The sequence below is a fragment of the Lineus longissimus genome, chromosome 5 (assembly GCF_910592395.1).
Source record: "Lineus longissimus chromosome 5, tnLinLong1.2, whole genome shotgun sequence".
Classification (NCBI taxonomy): Eukaryota; Metazoa; Nemertea; class Pilidiophora; order Heteronemertea; family Lineidae; genus Lineus; species Lineus longissimus.
In genome coordinates, this window is record NC_088312.1 from 15,638,351 (window position 1) to 15,657,692 (window position 19,342).

The 19,342-nt window shown below is 42.5% G+C and overlaps 1 protein-coding gene across 1 annotated transcript; it reads left to right on the forward strand.

Annotated features, from left to right (window-relative positions):
* The first annotated feature begins 9,186 nt into the window (after positions 1 to 9,186).
* Positions 9,187 to 11,449, forward strand: LOC135488258 (uncharacterized). The gene is made up of 3 exons (XM_064772793.1): positions 9,187 to 9,291; positions 9,523 to 9,795; positions 9,925 to 11,449. The coding sequence occupies exons 2-3, from the start codon at positions 9,530 to 9,532 to the stop codon at positions 10,535 to 10,537; spliced, it is 879 nt and encodes a 292-aa protein (XP_064628863.1). The 5' UTR covers positions 9,187 to 9,291; positions 9,523 to 9,529; the 3' UTR covers positions 10,538 to 11,449.
* The last annotated feature ends 7,893 nt before the right edge of the window (positions 11,450 to 19,342 follow it).

Genomic DNA, 19,342 nt, shown 5'->3' on the forward strand with positions numbered 1-19,342 from the left:
AAATATAGTATTAAAACAAAACATTTTGTTTATTCATATGTTGCAACAGATGAGTTGAGTATAATCCAAATGCACCCACTACTTCAATATCGCTCATGGAAAAATGGCTTAGAATGCCAATGATTGTGATATTGCATGCACATCTTGATTTCCTCTCTTCATCAACATCATCTTGGCTACCTCTCTGAAACCCTACAATGTTGGGCAGCGCTAGTTGCTAAGGGATATGGAACATCAGCAGAAATGTTTAAAATGTGTGGTGTATGGTCCAATACCTACTAGTTACACATTAACACCGGTCTATCCTGAAACCTTTCAGTAGAACTCAAATGATCTGCGCTATATTAACCAGAGCATTTCTGACCGGGACCTAATAATAACTGGATGGAGTGAGGTACATACACTCTTGAAAATAATGAAATTAGTACAGAAAAATCGATTTGCCTTGACTGGGATTCGAACGTCAAATCTTTGGATTGCGAAAAGTTGGCTTCTGCAAGTCAGCAAAGTGGGAACCCAATATGGCATTGATGTTCACAGTGCAATTATATATCCATGGCCAAAATCCTGCTGGCGCGATCATGTAACCCTACTTGTGAGGGACAAGTGGCTGACAAAGCTGACGCTAGAGGCAAAGAACAAAAGAACCCTGGTATGGTTAATTATTGACATGTCCTGGCTAGGCAAGCCCCACCCATTGTGGAATCCATGCACAGGTAAACCCTTCTTGGTGGAGGCTGCAATCACCATGGCACGCCTACTGGTTGGATGTTATGGCCTACACGCTTTGAAGGCGAACTTCCTGAAGAAAGATCTAAATCCAGTCTGCCCCCTCTTTGGGGAAGAAGAAGAAGGGATGGCAAACTTCTTGATCAAGTGCCCGTTGCTACAAGGCGCAAGAGGAGGCAAGCTGGCAGAACTGCACACCATGTATAAGGAAGTAGGGCTAAATCCCCCAGGAACAGACAATGAATTATGCTCGGCAGTGCTGAACGGGTGGGGTTACAGGTCACCAAATAACAATCTTATCAAATCTAATAACATTACTAGGCTAAAACTTAATATTTTAAATGCAAACAAGCTCTCCAATTTGCTGTGCCACAAGCTGCATGTTACTCGTGACATTAGGATTAACGAACAATTACTTGCAGAGGATACCAACAACCCGAGCAAGGTGCTTACTCAACAAGACAAGACAAGACCACAGATCTTTGGATTGTCGGTCCGCTACTCCACTATAAATTGAGCAATCGAAGTCCCTGAACTTCTGTACAGTGTGACACCATTATAGAACCAAATAAACGTAAAAAATCTCAGACATTGCATGTGACGTAATATAGTGTACCACGCCCCATTTATCAAGTAGGCCCCTATGAATCTGTAATGGTCTGGTCAGTTCCAGTGACTGTCCCGAGTTGGCGCCACCGGCCGATAGCCTCGGGGTGGCAGTAGCCGGACTCGGAAAAAGAGTCTGGGTTTTTAGAAGCGACTGTCTGAAGTGAGCGCTTGTTTTGTATTAAACTAGAAGTCAATAAAGTCGAGATTACCGAATTCTAAAAGTTTATGTTAAGTAAGTTCCCGGTTAACCGGCAAGCAGAAAGGCCGGACGTTTTAAATCGACCTTAATGATGGAGTCGTCATGAAAATCCGTATTTCGAAGATTGTAACGGTTTTTTCATCCCGGGACAATTCGTTTCAAAAGCACTTGGAGGGGGGGGGCTTTAGGGATTGCAGTGCGCGGTGCCGACGAGGTTGATTGGTTCACAGGTGCCTGTAGGGTTAGGGTTAGGGCAGGGGTTACGCCTGGGGTTAGGGTTAGGGTTAGATAGGGTAAACGATGGCGTGACAGATTCGCCAAGTTGCTCATTCAGATCTTGCAAATTCTGACGAAACAAATTTGATTTCACTCTTTGCTTCCCGGGCATGCAGTTATATAGAATGTACCACGCCCCCTCATTATGTAGGGCAATAGGCCTTTGCCACCAAAACGTCCGCCGAGGCTTACGAAATGAGGGGGGCCGGGGGGGGGCAGCGCCGGTCTAGCCAAAACGAGTATGCTGTGAGCATACCAGAGGTTGCGCATCATTAACGATTCCCACTAGCCCACTGAAATAGGCTCCGGTCCGGTCTTGTCTATCTACAGCCATGCCCGAAAGTTTACATACACTGGGAAATTTTGAATAAAACCTGAAATTCTTACCAAAACTACTTCATCTAAGATATAAATGGTGTGTCTCATACCTACTCCTTCTTTGATTACATGCAAAACTTGGCACTGCACGAGAAATATCATGAAAATATCGCGATATATCAAAATTTCATGTAAAATCTATCTTTTTAAATCCTGCAGTTCTTCTTCTTCTTCGGCGTTCAAGCTGCCTAAAATCATAACCTCAGTCCTTTGGCGGAGATGAAGCGGCTTGTCGTTTCAAGGTCATGCTGTGTCCCCCACAGCTTTTCCTCGACATTGGTGTCTGCGGGCCAGAGACCGTATTCATGAAGCCTTCGTACATTTTTCACTAGGAACGATTTACATGGCTCTTAGTAAGACTTTAGTACGCGGTAACTGCCTAGTAGGTCACTCAATTTGAAGATTCGAAGATAAATAGACCAGGCAGACCGCTAAGTATGTGGACAATCCAGAAGTATTAAGGAAGCAGGAAGGGGTGGGCATTTGTGGTTTGAGTGCGAGGGGGTATAGTGGTGTCTGTTGACTGTGCTTTAAGAGAGACTAGGCATGATGCCAGTCTGCTTTAAGAGAGACTAGGCATGATGCCAGTCTCTCTGAAAGCACAGTCAACTGACATTTGGTTTCAGTACATGTATTAGGTCATCAGTATTTCATTATTTCTTTTTGCCAGACCATCTAATAGATACTCTATCGTCCATAATGTTATGTTTCAAATAAATCTTTTATCTTTGTGATGCAAGCATATCAATTAGATGCTAGAAAGTCCATAATGCAAATCCTCAATGTGGACAAGATTCCCTCTAGTTTCGGACGAGGCACTGTCACCAGCCCCTTCCAATGATGATATGCGGTCACATCCAGCTACAGGTGAGACACTGATAGGTCGCCCTTTAGACAAGACACTGTCAATACTAATTAAATAGAACAGTGTCAACTCTTGTCCTATTTGACCTATATAAGCTTTAAAATTCGAAAATTCAAAACTGTGATGAGATCTGCCAATGGCAAAAGGCCTTACAAAATGGGTTGGTAATGTAAATTAGGCAAATAGAAACAATGAAATTCGGTATCGGAGGTTATCTGAAGGCCACGTATCTGTAATAAAGTTTAAAGGCGTTTTCCCATGTTTCTACATGCTCATGACATTTTCCGAGACGTAATCTGGGAGGAACGCTTTCAAAGCCCAATAGACCTATCCTAGCCTGTCAAACCATGACATTTTCGTTGTACGTTATGCATGATAATTTCAGGGTTGGGGGAGGGGGTCTGAAGTAAGGGGGTGAATTTTGACGGCTTTTTCACCACGACGGGTTGAATGGAGCCTCTAAACCACATAAGTAAGCCAATTGGACTGAAACTTCATTATTTTCTTCACTTTAAACACACCTTATTGTCAATTTCAGAAAAATTATATCTTAAATGGAAAATACCATTCAACTGGTATGTTGATACCACGCATTGATCTCAAACTGAAATATTTTCGTGCACAACCGCGTGCTGATTGGTTTAATACAGGTGCGTGACCTGTGTGGTGGACCGAAGCAGAATGGATAAATTAATAAGTGCTCGAAACGCATCTTCTTGTCCTTTCTTTCTTTATTCAACCTTGACATGACAATCCATGTAACGACTAACTAAGGATGACAACGATGACGATGATGATGGTTCAACTGTAAAGATAAACATAACAAACGCCTTAACACTAGACAAATAATGATTTGACTAGGCCAGTAATATAGTAATAATACTCATAGTTAAGAAACAAGCCAGGGAAACCTCCCTTAGATAATCCAAACTGAGGACAAGGAATGACTCCAAGCCGACTTTACAGTAGAAGACGAGGCGTTTAGCTATATAGATTTACGGCAGGTGGCAGCACCATACGGCCACAGCTGACAGCACGCTCTCTGTGCTCAAATTAACCACTGCGAACAGCAGATTGGTCCTAGAACAAGTAAGACAATCTCCTTAATCTCTTACTACATTTTAGTGTGTCCTTAGACAAGTAGAAAATGTTTTATAATCACTTTAAGGGATCAAAAAGGTCACGTGACCAAAAGACCGGGACGATCTGTCACGAGTGGAGGACTGGTGGCGTGGCTGTTAGCAACCAGAATATATGATCCATTTTGATCAAGACGCGTAAAAGATGCTTACTATGGCATCTATACTTACATCACATTATTGTCCATACTGCTACGAACAATATATAGAGCCTGGCGCTCTAAAACCCACAAAAGGGTTCCGGACAAACGAAACCACACTGGTTTCGGGAAGACAAAAATTGCGAAAGCGTTGATGTAAATGGGCCCATTTTCACCTCCGCCGGAGGACGCTCCGAACCATCCCGTCTTCGGGCAGGAAAAGACACAACAACCTGAACTAGAGGGTCAACTGTGTATCAAGTTTCAAATTATATAGCTTTAGCGGTTAAGAAACGTGCCATTAATATGCAAAGAGCAATCTCTAGTGAACTCACACAACTGTTTGACATGGGGGAGCCCCCCAAACCCCCGTCCTTCTGACATATATAGCCAGTACATTGGGGGATGAGTCCCCCAAACCCCCTCCCCCGTTCTCTGAAAGTGACAGCTTTTAGTCAGTACATGGGGGGAAGGCCCCCCCAACCCCCCCCCCCCCCATTGGACTCTAAAAATAAGAATTCCTTGGAGACGCTGAACAATAAGGCCCCATAAAGAAATAGTCCCCGCCCCGGTAGCTGTCTCATATCTGCTGGAAGAAGCAGCTCTTTGTGGTGAAATAATAATTGAATGCATGTCATGACACCCAGGAGCTTTTTCTCATTTCTGAAACAGTTGCATGGTTGGAATGAATTTCCAAATCAGTCCGTCAAATCTCTACGCAATGAAAATTGAAATGTTACAACTGTCCCACCGACGTTGTCCTGTATGTCCTAGCAGACGATTTTTAAATAAATGATGTGATTGATATACTTGTAGATTGGAATGAATTATTTCTTCAATGATATGAAAATTGAAAACCCTCTGACATGCCCGAGTACAAAAAACCAGAGGCAAGACACACCATGCATGTCATGACACCCAGGAGCTTTTTCTCATTTCTGAAACAGTTGCATGGTTGGAATGAATTTCCAAATCAGTCCGTCAAATCTCTATCCAAATGGAACATTATGACCACTCTATATTTGTGCAGTAGTGTTAAAACTGACTTTTTTGAAGTAAAGTACGTAAATCGAGAAGAAGAGGACGTTTACTTCGTCTGCAATGAAATGTCACAACTGTCTCCGCCGACGTTGTTGTCCTGTATGTTCTAGCAGACGATTTTTAGATACATGATGTCCCACACCCGCACTTCAGGACAGTGGCGCCGGTGTGAATAAATCTACTTGCGTGAATGGTCAATGGCTCATGACGTCATGAAATAATTGCGTCACGAGGAAGGAAACAATGGGAATCATGGTAACTGTGGTTGCGGTGCGTCGTGAAAGCAGGATCGGCAAGCGCGGCCCGTATGGAATGCGACAAACTGTACCGGAACCAGAATTGTCATGGGTCTGCACAAATTTTTTCAGATTCGATGGACATGATGGATATATGAATTTTGTTTACACTTTATACATTCGTAACCATTACACTCACTACGTTGTGTGAGTTAATATGTAAAGAGCAATCTCTAGTGAACTCACACAACTGTTTGACATGGGGGAGCCCCCAAACCCCCGTCCTTCTGACATATATAGCCAGTACATTGGGGGATGAGTCCCCCAAACCCCCTCCCCGTTCTCTGAAAGTGACAGGTTTTAGTCAGTACATTGGGGGGAAGGCCCCCCCCATCCCCCCCCATTGGACTCTAAAAATAGAATTCCTTGGAGACGCTGAACAATAAGGCCCCATAAAGAAATAGTCCCCGCCCCGGTAGCTGTCTCATATCTGCTGAAAGAAGCAGCTCTTTGTGGTGAAATAATAATTGAATGCATGTCATGACACCCAGGAGCTTTTTCTCATTTCTGAAACAGTTGCATGGTTGGAATAAATTGCCAAATCAGTCCGTCAAATCTCTATGCAATGAAAATTGAAATGTCACAACTGTCTCCACCGACGTTGTCCTGTATGTCCTAGCAGACGATTTTTAAATAAATGATGTGATTGATATACCATTGGAATGAATTATTTCTTCAATGATATGAAAGTTGAAAACCCTCTGACATGTCGGAGTACAAAAATGCAGAGGCAAGACACATCATGCATGTCATGACACCCAGGAGCTTTTTCTCATTTCTGAAACAGTTGCATGGTTGGAATGAATTTCCAAATCAGTCCGTCAAATCTCTATCCAAATGGAACTTTAAGACCACTCTATAATTGTGCAGTAGTGTTAAAACTGACCTTTTTGAAGTAAAGTACGTAAATCCAGAAGAAGAGGACGTTTGCTTTGGTCTGCAATAAAATGTCACATCTGTCTCCGCCGACGTTGTCCTGCACATATGTCCTAGCAGACGATTTTTAAAATCATGATGTCCCACACCCGCACTTCAGTGGCGCCGGTGCAAGGAGGATACCGCGGTGACGTCACGGCTTTTCCAAGATGGCGCTGCATATTGTAAACAAACTCGATCCACGGCCAAGGGAAAATCAAGTCATCAAAAAAGTTAGATTTTTCGCATCAAATCAGAGTTATCAGTACTTTTCTGCTATGAAATAAGTCTTCAGACAATAAGCTATCATTTGAATAATGAAAAGTGCTGTTTTGATGGGGAAAAATAGGTTTTTTTAAACCAAATAGCCGGCACCGATCTTCCAAAATTAGCGATGGTTTCAAAACAGTCTCCCAGATATGGGGCAATCTCTTCATTATCATAATGGAATTTGGAGGCATGTTTAAAGATTTTACAAGTTCGAGACCTGTAATACCTAAAACTCGCATAGATCCCCATAGATCCCCTCTATTTGTCGAGTTAGCGTCCCTAAGATCATGCATTTTCGGACACTAGAACGAAATCTTCCTGCGGATATCGCGGTTTCGGTGATGATTTAAGGAGAAATTGACTGTTCTTAGAGTTGTATGGGACAGATATGAGTTCATACTTCATGAATACATGAATATATTATGATATGGGCGGGCTTCTAAGTCAAAAAACAATAACAAACTCAACTTCATCTCTACCGTGTATCGCGTAGTGCATTGCCTAGTGTATTTCGTAGTGTATTTTAGCGGAGACATTATTTCCCATTATTTCCGCACTTTGGCCACGGCAAACGTCTTTTTAATTCGTGGAAGTTAATCTGCTCTGTAAATTTTATTCTACACAGGAAGAATCCATACTAGGTATTGCAATATTTCATGTCTATTGGTGTTTTTGTGTAGGCCTACAGGAGCGCACCAGACAGTGAGACGTGGAAATGTGTTCAGTGCTGGTGCTGTCAGTAGACTGAATCTGATTGGCCATAGCGATCACTAATATGGGTCGGGATCACGTGATGTGACGTCACCGCGGTATCCTCCTTGGCGCCGGTGTGAATAAATCTACTTGCGTGAATGGTCAATGGCTCATGAAGTCATGAAATAATTGCGTCACGAGGAAGGAAACAATGGGAATCATGGTAACTGTGGTTGCGGTGCGTCGTGAAAGCAGGATCGGCAAGCGCGGCCCGTATGGAATGCAACAAACTGTACCGGAACCGGAACTGCCATGGGTCTGCACAAATTTTTTCAGATTCGATGGACATGATGGATATATGAATTTTGTTTACACTTTATATACATACGTAACCATTACACTCACTACGTTGTGTGAGTTAATATGTAAAGAGCAATCTCTAGTGAACTCACACAACTGTTTGACATGGGGGAGCCCCCCAAACCCCCGTCCTTCTGACATATATAGCCAGTACATTGGGGGATGAGTCCCCCAAACCCCCTCCCCCGTTCTCTGAAAGTGACAGGTTTTAGTCAGTACATTGGGGGGAAGGCCCCCCCCCCAACCCCCCCCCCATTGGACTCTAAAAATAGAATTCCTTGGAGACGCTGAACAATAAGGCCCCATAAAGAAATAGTCCCCTCGCCGGTAGCGAAATTTTTATTCCCAAACAGGTTTGCTGTTAGAAAAAAAATCTGCCTTTTGATTGGTTCAAAGTTTTTTACGTCATCAGCAATGGCGGCGGCTTTGACTCTGTGAAATTTTGACCGCTCTGAACAAGAAAATACCGATTTCTTCTACGAGAATTATCGAAACCTTTATGTAAGTTTACTATATAGTGAAATTATTAATCAGTGCATCTAAAAGACTGAACTTCATCGTACTATAACTTGTAAATAATGCAGCAATCCGATTATAAAATGTTTGTTTACACATGGGCCAACACAGTACACAGATAGTACACATCACGTATACATGTACATACTCAATGGTCCACTGTTCATATAGCCTATACCATAGCTTATGAGCAAGAGAAGAGGCTTGTTTATAGGCTTAGACATGTTAGATATAAAGAAAACATTTTATTCAGCGCTATAGACAGACTAGAGCCCAATAAATTAAGCCAAGGTGCACAGGCGCAGACGTTTGTAATTGTATTTCCCTGATCGCGATACACTGGTCACTGTGTAGGCCTACATCAATGCATATGGGTTACATTCTGATGTACAGTGTAGATGTACACCAAGTATCAGGGAAAATAATCCTTCGAATAGAGAGTCTCGTTCATTTACAATCCACTACAGACGCGTGTGCCTATAGGGCCTATTACAATCAGTGATGGTATTAACAATGTCTATTTCTTCACTCCACAGGAATCCTTGCCTCCTGAATATGCTTACCACATCTGTAGTTACGAAGATGTTGAGGATGGCTATGAAACGGTGTTCAGGATTGATATCGGCAATGAAGAAGAGGCCAAAGCCTGGCTTGAAAAATACCAGCGCCAAACCAAAGTGACGTTACGCGTTGAAGCAACAAAGCCAAAAGATGGTTGGGTGAACCTGTTCAAGTGTTTCTACCGATGCCATCTCAAGACTCTACCACGGTCTGCAAGTGCTAGTCAGAAACTATCCTCAAAGAACACGAATTGTCCTGCCCAGCTAGTTCTGACAATCAAGCGCATCCCTGGAAAACTAAGCAGGTGAGTTTCATATACATAATATACATGTACAGGCCATGCCATGAATGATATTCTTACCCTGTATGACTGCAGCTGTAATTCTCCGTTAGAAAACTGGTTTACATTGGTCATTGATAAAGTTAATGTGCCTTCGATATTGAAAATGTACTTCATAGGAATGGAGTTATCAAGGTCAGTTTCAGGAAACCTACATTACAGTACAAACTACAATTCATTAATTGTTCATTTCAGAGCCAAAATGAAGGATCTTCACCTACCAGCGTATCAAGTTGTTGTCAAGCTCTCCCACCGCCATAACCATGTGATTGATAGTGCTGATAGCCTAAAGCATAGAGATGTAAGTGAAGAGACAGTTGCCAAATTCAAAGACCTGTTCTCTAAAGGGCATTCACCAGCATCCGCTCTCAACACCCACAAGCTTGATCTACAACTACACTACGACCAAGACTATGTGTATGAAGCTGCTGATCGTGCCAATTGTCCAGACATACAGTTCTGTCACAGGTAAGATTTATAATCCTTCTCCCTCCAAAAAATTGGAACCCATCAAGACAGGTGATTTTGCTTGCAATAAAGCCCAAAAATAACAATAAATTATCATGTGTAGTCACCAAGAATATTTTCACATTTCAGGCTGTATCGGAAGATCTTCAATAAAGCCTACGGTGCTGCTAGTGGGGAGAAGATGCTGCACGACCTGGAAGCAGCAATCGAGTCCTACAACAGTGAGAAGGGTGAAGTGTGCGGCAGGATCGACCAAGTCAATGGCAAGATCGCAATCGCGTTGTGCAGCCCTCTTATGAAACGTGTCAGCCAGAAGCACGAATACAGTGGAGAACTTGTGTTTATAGATGCATCGGGGGGCATGGATCGATATGACTGTAGGATCTTCATGCTTCTAACTCATAGTGCTGCTGGCGGATTACCACTGGGGTGCCTGATTGTAACCTCAGAGTCCAGGGAGTGTGTAACTCTGGCATTGAAACTGTACACAGAAATAATGCCTAGAGATGCTTTCTTTGGCCGGGGTGCTCTTGGTCCTCAGGTGTTCTTATCTGACGATAGTGAGGGCAGAAAGGCAGAGCCTTGCATCAGTGTTTCCACAGGCCACATTGATTCTTTGCGTTTTCCACTTGCTGCAGGCAGTGTGGAGGTTCCTGTGGGAAAGCAAGAACAACATCCGAAGAGAGCACAGGCAACAGTTGCTTTTTGCAGTAAAAAAGATGACTTTCGCCATGACTGTTGAATCACTCGAGGAAGCCTATGAAGAGCTTCAGGATAGTGAAGTTGCTCGTCTCTACCTTAACTTCATAGCCCATGTTGAAAAGCTCTACAATCGTCGTCAGACATGGGCAGTCTGCTATCGTTCAGAGTTACCCACCCGGGGTAACAACACCAATAACTATGTTGAAGCTGCTATGAGGATCCTCAAGGACCAGATCTTTGAACGTGTGAGAGCCTACAATGTGGTCCAGCTCTTTGACTTTCTCGTCACTCGAGTATCCAGTTACTATGAGCGTCGCCTCACTGACTTGGCCAATGGGCGTATCGATGTGACTGTCTCAAAGAAGTATCTCCCTGGTGGTTCATCGATTCCTGTGGCGAGCATCACCAAGGTTGCTGCCCACTACTACGAGGTCAAGAGTGAGACAAGGGAGAATTCCACATACTTCGTTGATACCCAAATCGGTATTTGCACTTGCATTGCAGGGATGGGTGGCGCTCCCTGCAAACACCAGTATGCTGTTGTGAGGAATTTCAATGAGTCCTCATTGAATTTCTTGCCAATGAGGGACCCTCACTTGCGAGAACAGATGCTCTTTCTTGCAACTGGTCAGAAGAATGCGAGACCTGGATGGTTTGCATCCCTTCCCATTGCTGGCTTGCCACAACTGGAGGAGCCTGTACGACATGTACGAGGACCAATAGAAAACCAGACGGGCGGCCAGAATGATGATGATGATGATGATGATGATGATGATGATGATGATGATGATGATGATGATGACGATGCTATACCTGAAAACTGCACTGCAACTGCACCGCCCAGTGCCAATGCGGCTGTTGAGTCCTTGAACGCCCAGAGGATGATGCAGAATAGGTTTGATGAGAGGAGCAGTACTCCGATGGCATTGCAGTCCAATGGTGTTGAAAATGATCCCGCCGGTAAAGAAAAACTAGCCACATTGGAAGGTGCTGTGAATGACTGTGCCAGTCAGCTCATTCTTATGCTCAGGCGTGATCCTGATGAATTCAGTCAACCAATTGAGACATTTGTGAGACAGTTCAGTTCACTGAAAACAAACTCTGCTTTTGTTGGTGCCCTGAAGACTTTCGGCAAATACACCGGTGCTTCCCTGGATATGTCCTCTTCAAGAAAAATCAAACAGGGAAGGAGGAAGGGAGCAGCCATCAAAGTTCAGCCAGCTGCTGTGAGTAGGCGCAAAACTGTGCTTGGCGGACGTAGATGCCTTCACACAGGTCGAAAGGTTAAAGATGTGTGCGACAGTGAGCTGAAAAAACGAAAGGCAGTGGACAGTTGTCAGTTGTTGCCAAAGAAGAAACCGAGGAAAGCTCCCCATTCTCTCAGTCAGTGCGTAGCTAACAATGAGGGGATTGGTCGAAATAAATCTTCTAAGTGGTAATTGACAATGACTTTCTCTATGGCTGGAATCAAATTGCGTACATTGTAGATGTAAATAAATGGTTGCCCCCTAACGGAACCTTTAGCATGTTCCTTTTTACCTCTTGTAGTATAACCGTATGTTCATTTCAAATAGCAGTATTGTAGTATTGTAACTAATAAAAAACATGTTTGACATTTTTTATCTTGTGTCCTTATTTAAATGCTTCTGGAGACACCAATGCAATCTCAAATGATATAGTAGTACTGCAAGGTAAAACGGGAGCTACCTGCTACAATGAACACTATTTGAGGGACTGATGCAAAGCTCAAATAATATACATTGTAGTAGTACTGCAAGGTAGCACAGGAGCTGCCTGCTACAATGAACACTATTTGAGGGACTGATGCAAAGCTCAAATGATACTAGTACTGCAAGGTAGCACAGGAGCTACCCGCTACAATGAACGCTATTTGAGAGACTGATGCAAAGCTCAAATGATACTAGTACTGCAAGGTAGCACAGGAGCTACCCGCTACAATGAACGCTATTTGAGAGACTGATGCAAAGCTCAAATGATACTAGTACTGCAAGGTAGCACAGGAGCTACCCGCTACAATGAACACTATTTGAGAGACTGATGCAAAGCTCAAATGATACTAGTACTGCAAGGTAGCACAGGAGCTACCCGCTACAATGAACGCTATTTGAGAGACTGATGCAAAGCTCAAATGATACTAGTACTGCAAGGTAGCACAGGAGCTGCCTGCTACAATGAACTCTATTTGAGAGACTGATGCAAAGCTCAAATGATACTAGTACTGCAAGGTAGCACAGGAGCTGCTACAATGAAAGCTATACAGTAATGAGGAAACCCTTTGGACTGACAACTTCTGTCCTTAATAGAGAGTGTGTCCTGATTACGGAGGTGTCCATTAAGGGAGGTTGTACTGCAGTCCAACCTCCCTTTAGTATAACCTCCCTTAATGGTCACCTGTACAACCTCCCTTATCGGACACCTCTGTAATCAGGACACAATAATTTAAAATGCCATGATGTACAATTAAGTTCTTGTAAATTCCAAAAATATGTTTAAAAAAACTGATTTCTGAGGAAAAGAAAAGAAATATTAAAAGAAGGAACTTATTTTTTGACAAGGAAAAAAAATAAAAATAAAAATTGCTTCAGGGCGGATTCGAACCTCCACTCTCATGACTATTCGATCTAACAAACTCTGATGGAACTTCAGTATATAAGTAGCTGTGACGTCAGCACGATTTTGATTGGTTGAGAGCCAAGTAATGGTAAACCTGTTTGGGAAAAAAAATTTCGCGTCCCGGTAGCTGCCTCATATCTGCTGACAGAAGCAGCTCTTTGTGGTGAAATAATAATTGAATTTTCCACCTGCTAGCCTAGATATTTGTGTATGTTTCTTCACCAGTTAGTTAATAACGAATTTTTGTAGCTTATATATTCGTTATTGTTTTAAATGCGTTTCATGTTCAGGTGTCTTAATTTGACAATTTGGCGATAATACAGGTGTTGGATGACAAGAATAGGAATGATCCATCATGTTAGGATTATTTTCGTTCATTTTCTTGTTGTTGAATGAAATCTCAATCTGTTTGAATGAAAATAATGGAATTAAAAAACACTGTTAGTGTTTGGCTCTTACTAGGCTATATAGTTTTGTTTTCATTTATTCAAAAGTTCATTCCAATCCAACCATAACTGCTACAGTATAAAGAGAATGATGATTTTGTGCAGCATTTGACCCCCAATTATATAAAATGCATTATAAAGTGGGCCTGACCTAGGCCTACAGCTCATCCTGATTTAAATGGCATGAAACCCCTGGCATGCTGGGCCATGTGCCCCCTGTGCAAATTTAACCTGTACAAATTTAAATTATGTGAGTAGCCCCCCCCCCCCCCGTATGGCCCTATTAAGAAAATTTCTAGTCCAGGCATATTGGAAATTTTTCTTTTTCCAGAGTAGTACAAAACTTTTTCCAGAGGAGTACAAAACTGCAAAGGCAAGACACATCATGCATGTCATGACATCCTGGAGCTTTTTCTCATTTCTGAAACAGTTGTGGTTGGAATGAATTTCCAAATCAGTCCGTCAAATCTCTATGCAATGAAATGTCACAACTGTCTCAACCTACGTTGTCCTGTATGTCCTAGCAGACGATTTTTAAATAAATGATGTGATTGATTTACTAGTAGATTGGAATGAATTATTTCTTCAATGAATGAATGATATGAAAGTTGAAAACCCTCCGAGTACAAAAATGCAAAGGCAAGGCACATCATGCATGTCATGACACCCTGGAGCAGCTATTTCTCATTTCTCATTTTCTGAAACAGTTGCATGGTTGGAATGAATTTCCAAATCAGTCCGTCAAATCTCTATCCAAATGGAACTTTAAGACCACTCTATATTTGGGCAGTAGTGTTAAAACTGACTTTTTTGAAGTAAAGTACGTAAATCGAGAAGAAGAGGACGTTTGCTTTGTCTGCAATGAAAAGTCACAACTGTCTCCGCCGACGTTGCCCTGTATGTCCTAGCAGACGATTTTTAAATACATGATGTCCCACACCCGCACTTCAGTGGCGCCGGTGTGAATAAATCTACTTGTGTGAATGGTCAATGGCTCATGACGTCATGAAATAATTGCGTCACGAGGAAGGAAACAATGGGAGTCACGTCCGACGTGGTAACTGTGGGTGCGGTGCGTCGTGAATGCAGGATCGGCCAACGCGCGGCCTGTATGGAATGCGACAAACTGTACCGGAACCAGAATTGTCATGGGTCTGCACAAATTTTTTCAGATTCGATGGATATGATGGATATATGAGTTTTGTTACTTTATAGATACGTAACCATTACACTCACTACGTTGTGTGAGTTATGAGTTATTATGTGGTCTTGAGTGTTTAATTGTGATCAGTTACACCCAATAAAACCTTCTCGGATGCAAAAGTGCTGAAAAATGTAAATCAAATGATCATTTTGCAATAAGGAATGTGGGTGATGAGGTCAAACGAACAAGAAACCAAAAGTATTCACGGTGATGATTAAAGCCTGAGAACTTTTTTATCTAACACAACACGATTTTGCTCATAGCGTTGATTCTTTTGCTGTTGTTCAGGGAACCAGAAGGGGTGACATCTCATTATGTATATACCCGTCGCCCCTTTGTTCCAGTCTTTACATACGTTGCTGGATTGCCAACCAGTGCGTACCTTGTCCAGAGATTATCAAGGATTTACGTAACCATAAGTTACAAAAATAACACGTTTTTATTCATCGGAAGAAGACCAGAGCGCATGCTCCAACGGAACAGGAATTAGCATGGGTACATAATTATGTTGCAATAACAATAGTTTGCATGACTAAGTGTAGATGTCAGCACTGATGTAAAACTGTAAAGTCGTACAAGAGACGTACAACAGACTACTAGTACATCTCCCTTTTTGAGACTGAAGTCCTGATAGTCCAAGTGTCTTTTATGGGAGTAGCTTATAATCTTAGCTCACAATTACTCTAAACCAATTAAAACTCACAACATGGAACACACATAACTGAAAAACAATTCTAGTCAAAACTTTGACTCAAGATTCCAAACACAACTTTTGGTGTTCCTTGAATTATGAATATTTCGACTCAAACTCATCTAACACAAAACACTATCCAGAATGAATCCTCTAGAATTTAGCAATCTCACAGAATACACATACCAGTGAATGCTAGTATACTTTTTTAAAACAGAAATTTTAAAGGCACAATTTTACCTAAGATTCTAAACGTGAATGTTGTACCAAACTTGGTCAACTTTAGTCTAAACAGAAAATTACTTAGAACATGAACAATAATGAGAGTCTGTCAACAACATTGTAGCACAGAACACAAATATGTCAATATACAGCATGACACAAAATCAAGTCTTAGTCACTAAATACAGTGTGACACAAAATACACAAAACATGAAAAATGAGCAGCGATCCGCCTACACCCATTCTTCAGGCTTTATGTGCACTACGAATGATTTGAGTCAGATTTTGCTCACAATCGAATCCTGAACACTAGTGACTGCGTGCACAAAATCGTCAAAATGTCTGGGCGCTTTCACAACACGTCCCGATCTCGTTGTAACTTGCTCCGCACTTGTGTTCGATCCATGCTGGACTTGAACAACTGGTGTCTTGGGTGCTGCTTTCAACGGCGTCTGTTTTCCTGGCGATATCGGCGTTCGTTCTGCAGGCGTCCTCTGCAAGGAGGATACCGCGGTGACGTCACATCACGTGATCCCGACCCATATTAGTGATCGCTATGGCCAATCAGATTCAGTCTACTGACAGCACCAGCACTGAACACATCTCCACGTCTCACTGTCTGGTGCGCTCCTGTACACAAAAACACCAATAGACATGAAATATTGCAATACCTAGTATGGATTCTTCCTGTGTAAGATAAAATTTACAGAGCAGATTAACTTCCACGAATAAAAAAGACGTTTGGCGTGGCCAAAGTGCGGAAATAATGTCTCCGCTAAAATACACTACGAAATACACTAGGCAATGCACTACGCAATATACAGTAGAGATGCAGTTGAGTTTGTTATTGTTTTGACTTAGAAGCCCGCCCATATCATAATATATTCATGTATTCATGAAGTATGAACTCATTTCTGTCCCATACAACTCTAAGAACAGTCAATTTCTCCTTTAAAAATCATCACCGAAACCGCGATATCCGCAGGAAGATTTCGTTCTAGTGTCCGAAAATGCATGATCTTACAGGGGCGCTAACTCGACAAATAGAGGGGATCTATGGGGATCTATGCGAGTTTTAGGTATTACAGGTCACGAACTTGTAAAATCTGTAAACATGCCTCCAAATCCCATTATGATAATGAAGAGATTGCCCCATATCTGGGAGACTGTTTTGAAACCATCGCTAATTTTGGAAGATCGGTGCCGGCTATTTGGTTTTTAAAACCCTATTTTTCCCCATCAAAACAGCACTTTTCATTATTCAAATGATAGCTTATTGTCTGAAGACTTATTTCATAGCAGAAAAGTACTAATAACTCTGATTTGATGCAAAAAATCTAACTTTTTTGATGACTTGATTTTCCCTTGGCCGTGGATCGAGTTTGTTTACAATATGCAGCGCCATCTTGGAAAAGCCGTGACGTCACCGCGGTATCCTCCTTGCGTCCTCTGGATCGACGTTTCACTAGCAGATTCTGGTGATGCAGGTGGATCTAGGTGTACTGCCGACGATGCGTTATTGATTTCAGTACCGACGTTTGTACTCAGCTGAGGCGTGTCAGGCTGAGTCGGGTGAGCATCCAATAATGCTCTAGTAAGCAAATCCTCATTTCTGGGCGGATTTCGGACAACTACAGTCTTGTCAGGCTTGATCATTGCCCGATTTCGACGGAAAGACTTGTCCTTAGACTGGATTTGGTACGATCTTGGACCACATGAATTGACAATTGTCCCTTTGATCCATTCTCCATTGTGTCTAAAGACAACCTTGTCTCCAGGCTTCAGATCACCCAGAGGCTGTCTTGTGGCGGTATTATTGTAATGGCGGGCTTGAGTCATGGCATTCTTCTCGCGCGCGTTTTGAACAGTCTTTGTCTGTAGAGCGGTTTTCAGACATTTCTCATTTACCGGCAAACGCGTTCGTAACTTTCGACCCATTAAGAGTTCAGCTGGTGATTTACCATCAATCACAGGAGTGTCTCTATAGTTCATGAACGCGATATGCGGCTCGATCTTGGTTTCTTTCGCCTTTTTCATGAGTTTTTTAGCAATGCCACAATACTTTTCAGCTAGTCCATTGGCTTTTGGATACCTAGGACTGACAGTCACATGGTTTATTCCCCAGTTTTCAGTGAAATCGCGGAATTTTTCACAGGCATAGTTGCTTCCATTATCAGAGACAAGAGTTTCTGGAATTCCTAGTCGGGCGAACATAGCTTTCAGCTTATCTATAAGGTTCTCAGCGGTCATATCGTCAAGTTTCACGGTTTCAAAATAGTTCGAATGATAGTCAACAACAAGAAGATAGTTCTTACTGAGGAAAGTAAACACATCTGTCCCCAGTTTATTCCATGAAAGATTCGGCCTAGCATGTGATATTAGCGGTTCTTTCTGTTGACGTGATTGAAATTTGAGACAGATCGCACATTTTTCAACACAATTTTTTATCTCTGTCGCCATACCAACCCAGAACATTGCGGCTTTGGCTCTGGATAGGCATTTGTCCCGGCCAAGATGTCCCTCATGTATTCTCTCAAGCATTTCTTTGCGGAATTTCTGCGGAATGATGACACGTTCTCCACGTAATAATAGATTGTCACAGACTGAGAGTTCATCACGGAATTGCCAATACTGGCGCACACAGAATGGCACATCCTTCTTGTGGCGAGGCCATCCTGCCACAATCGTAGTTTTGAGCTGCTGTAGCTCAGCATCAGATTTTACCTCATGTCTGAATGAAGCAAGTTTCTTCGCTGAAAACGGTAGGGTTGCACATATCATGTGAACTTGGTAGTTCAACTCGCGATCAAGTTCAGTGTCCTCAGGTTTGCTTGGCTGTGGGGCCCTTGACAGAGTATCTGCAATGTTTAGTGATTTTCCAGGAGCCCATTGATACTCGAAACTGTATTTCTGAAGACGCAACATCAACCGTTGTACCCTCGGCGGGCAAGATGCAAGCGGTTTCTTAAACAGATACTGCAGCGGTTTGTGATCATTGACAAGACGAAAATCACGACCGTACACGTACTGATGTAGCTTTTCACAAGCAATTGTACAACTGAGCAATTCAAGTTCTATTTGGGACCAGTTCTTTTGGCTCGGGGTCAAGGATTGAGATCCATACGCGACTGGGTGGTCCCCTTGCAATAGTACAAAACCTACGCCATCTCGCGACGCATCACATGAAACGGTCACATCCTTTTTCGGATCGAAATATGTCAATACCGGTGACTTCACTAAGAGTTCTTTGAGTCTCTGGAATGCTTTCTTATGATTCTCATCAAACACAAATGCCACGTCTTTTTTCAGTAAGTCCCTGAGAAGTCGAGTCTCCTCAGCCATGTTGGGTATGAATTTGCTCACATACGCTATCATTCCCAAGAATCTCTGCAACTCTTGCTTGCATTTCGGATTTTTCAACTGTGTGATGGCATTGAGCCTATCTTCATCAATCCTCATCCCCTGCTGATCAAACAGAAGACCTATGTACTTTACTTCGGTTTCTTCAAGTACACATTTCTGCCAGTTTAGTTTCAAGTTCTTTTCTCGGCATACTTCCAGAACTTCTCTCACTCGTTTCTTCAGCGTTTCCTTGTCTGCGGCATGAATCAAAATATCGTCTATGTACACTTCTACACCGACTAAATG

Excerpts from the sequence above, each read along its gene's own strand:
- LOC135488258 (XM_064772793.1), top strand. The coding sequence starts at position 9,530 with ATGAAGGATCTTCACCTACCAGCGTATCAAGTTGTTGTCAAGCTCTCC. Across the intron at positions 9,796-9,924 it reads GACATACAGTTCTGTCACAG|GCTGTATCGGAAGATCTTCA; the intron begins GTAAGATTTATA and ends TTCACATTTCAG.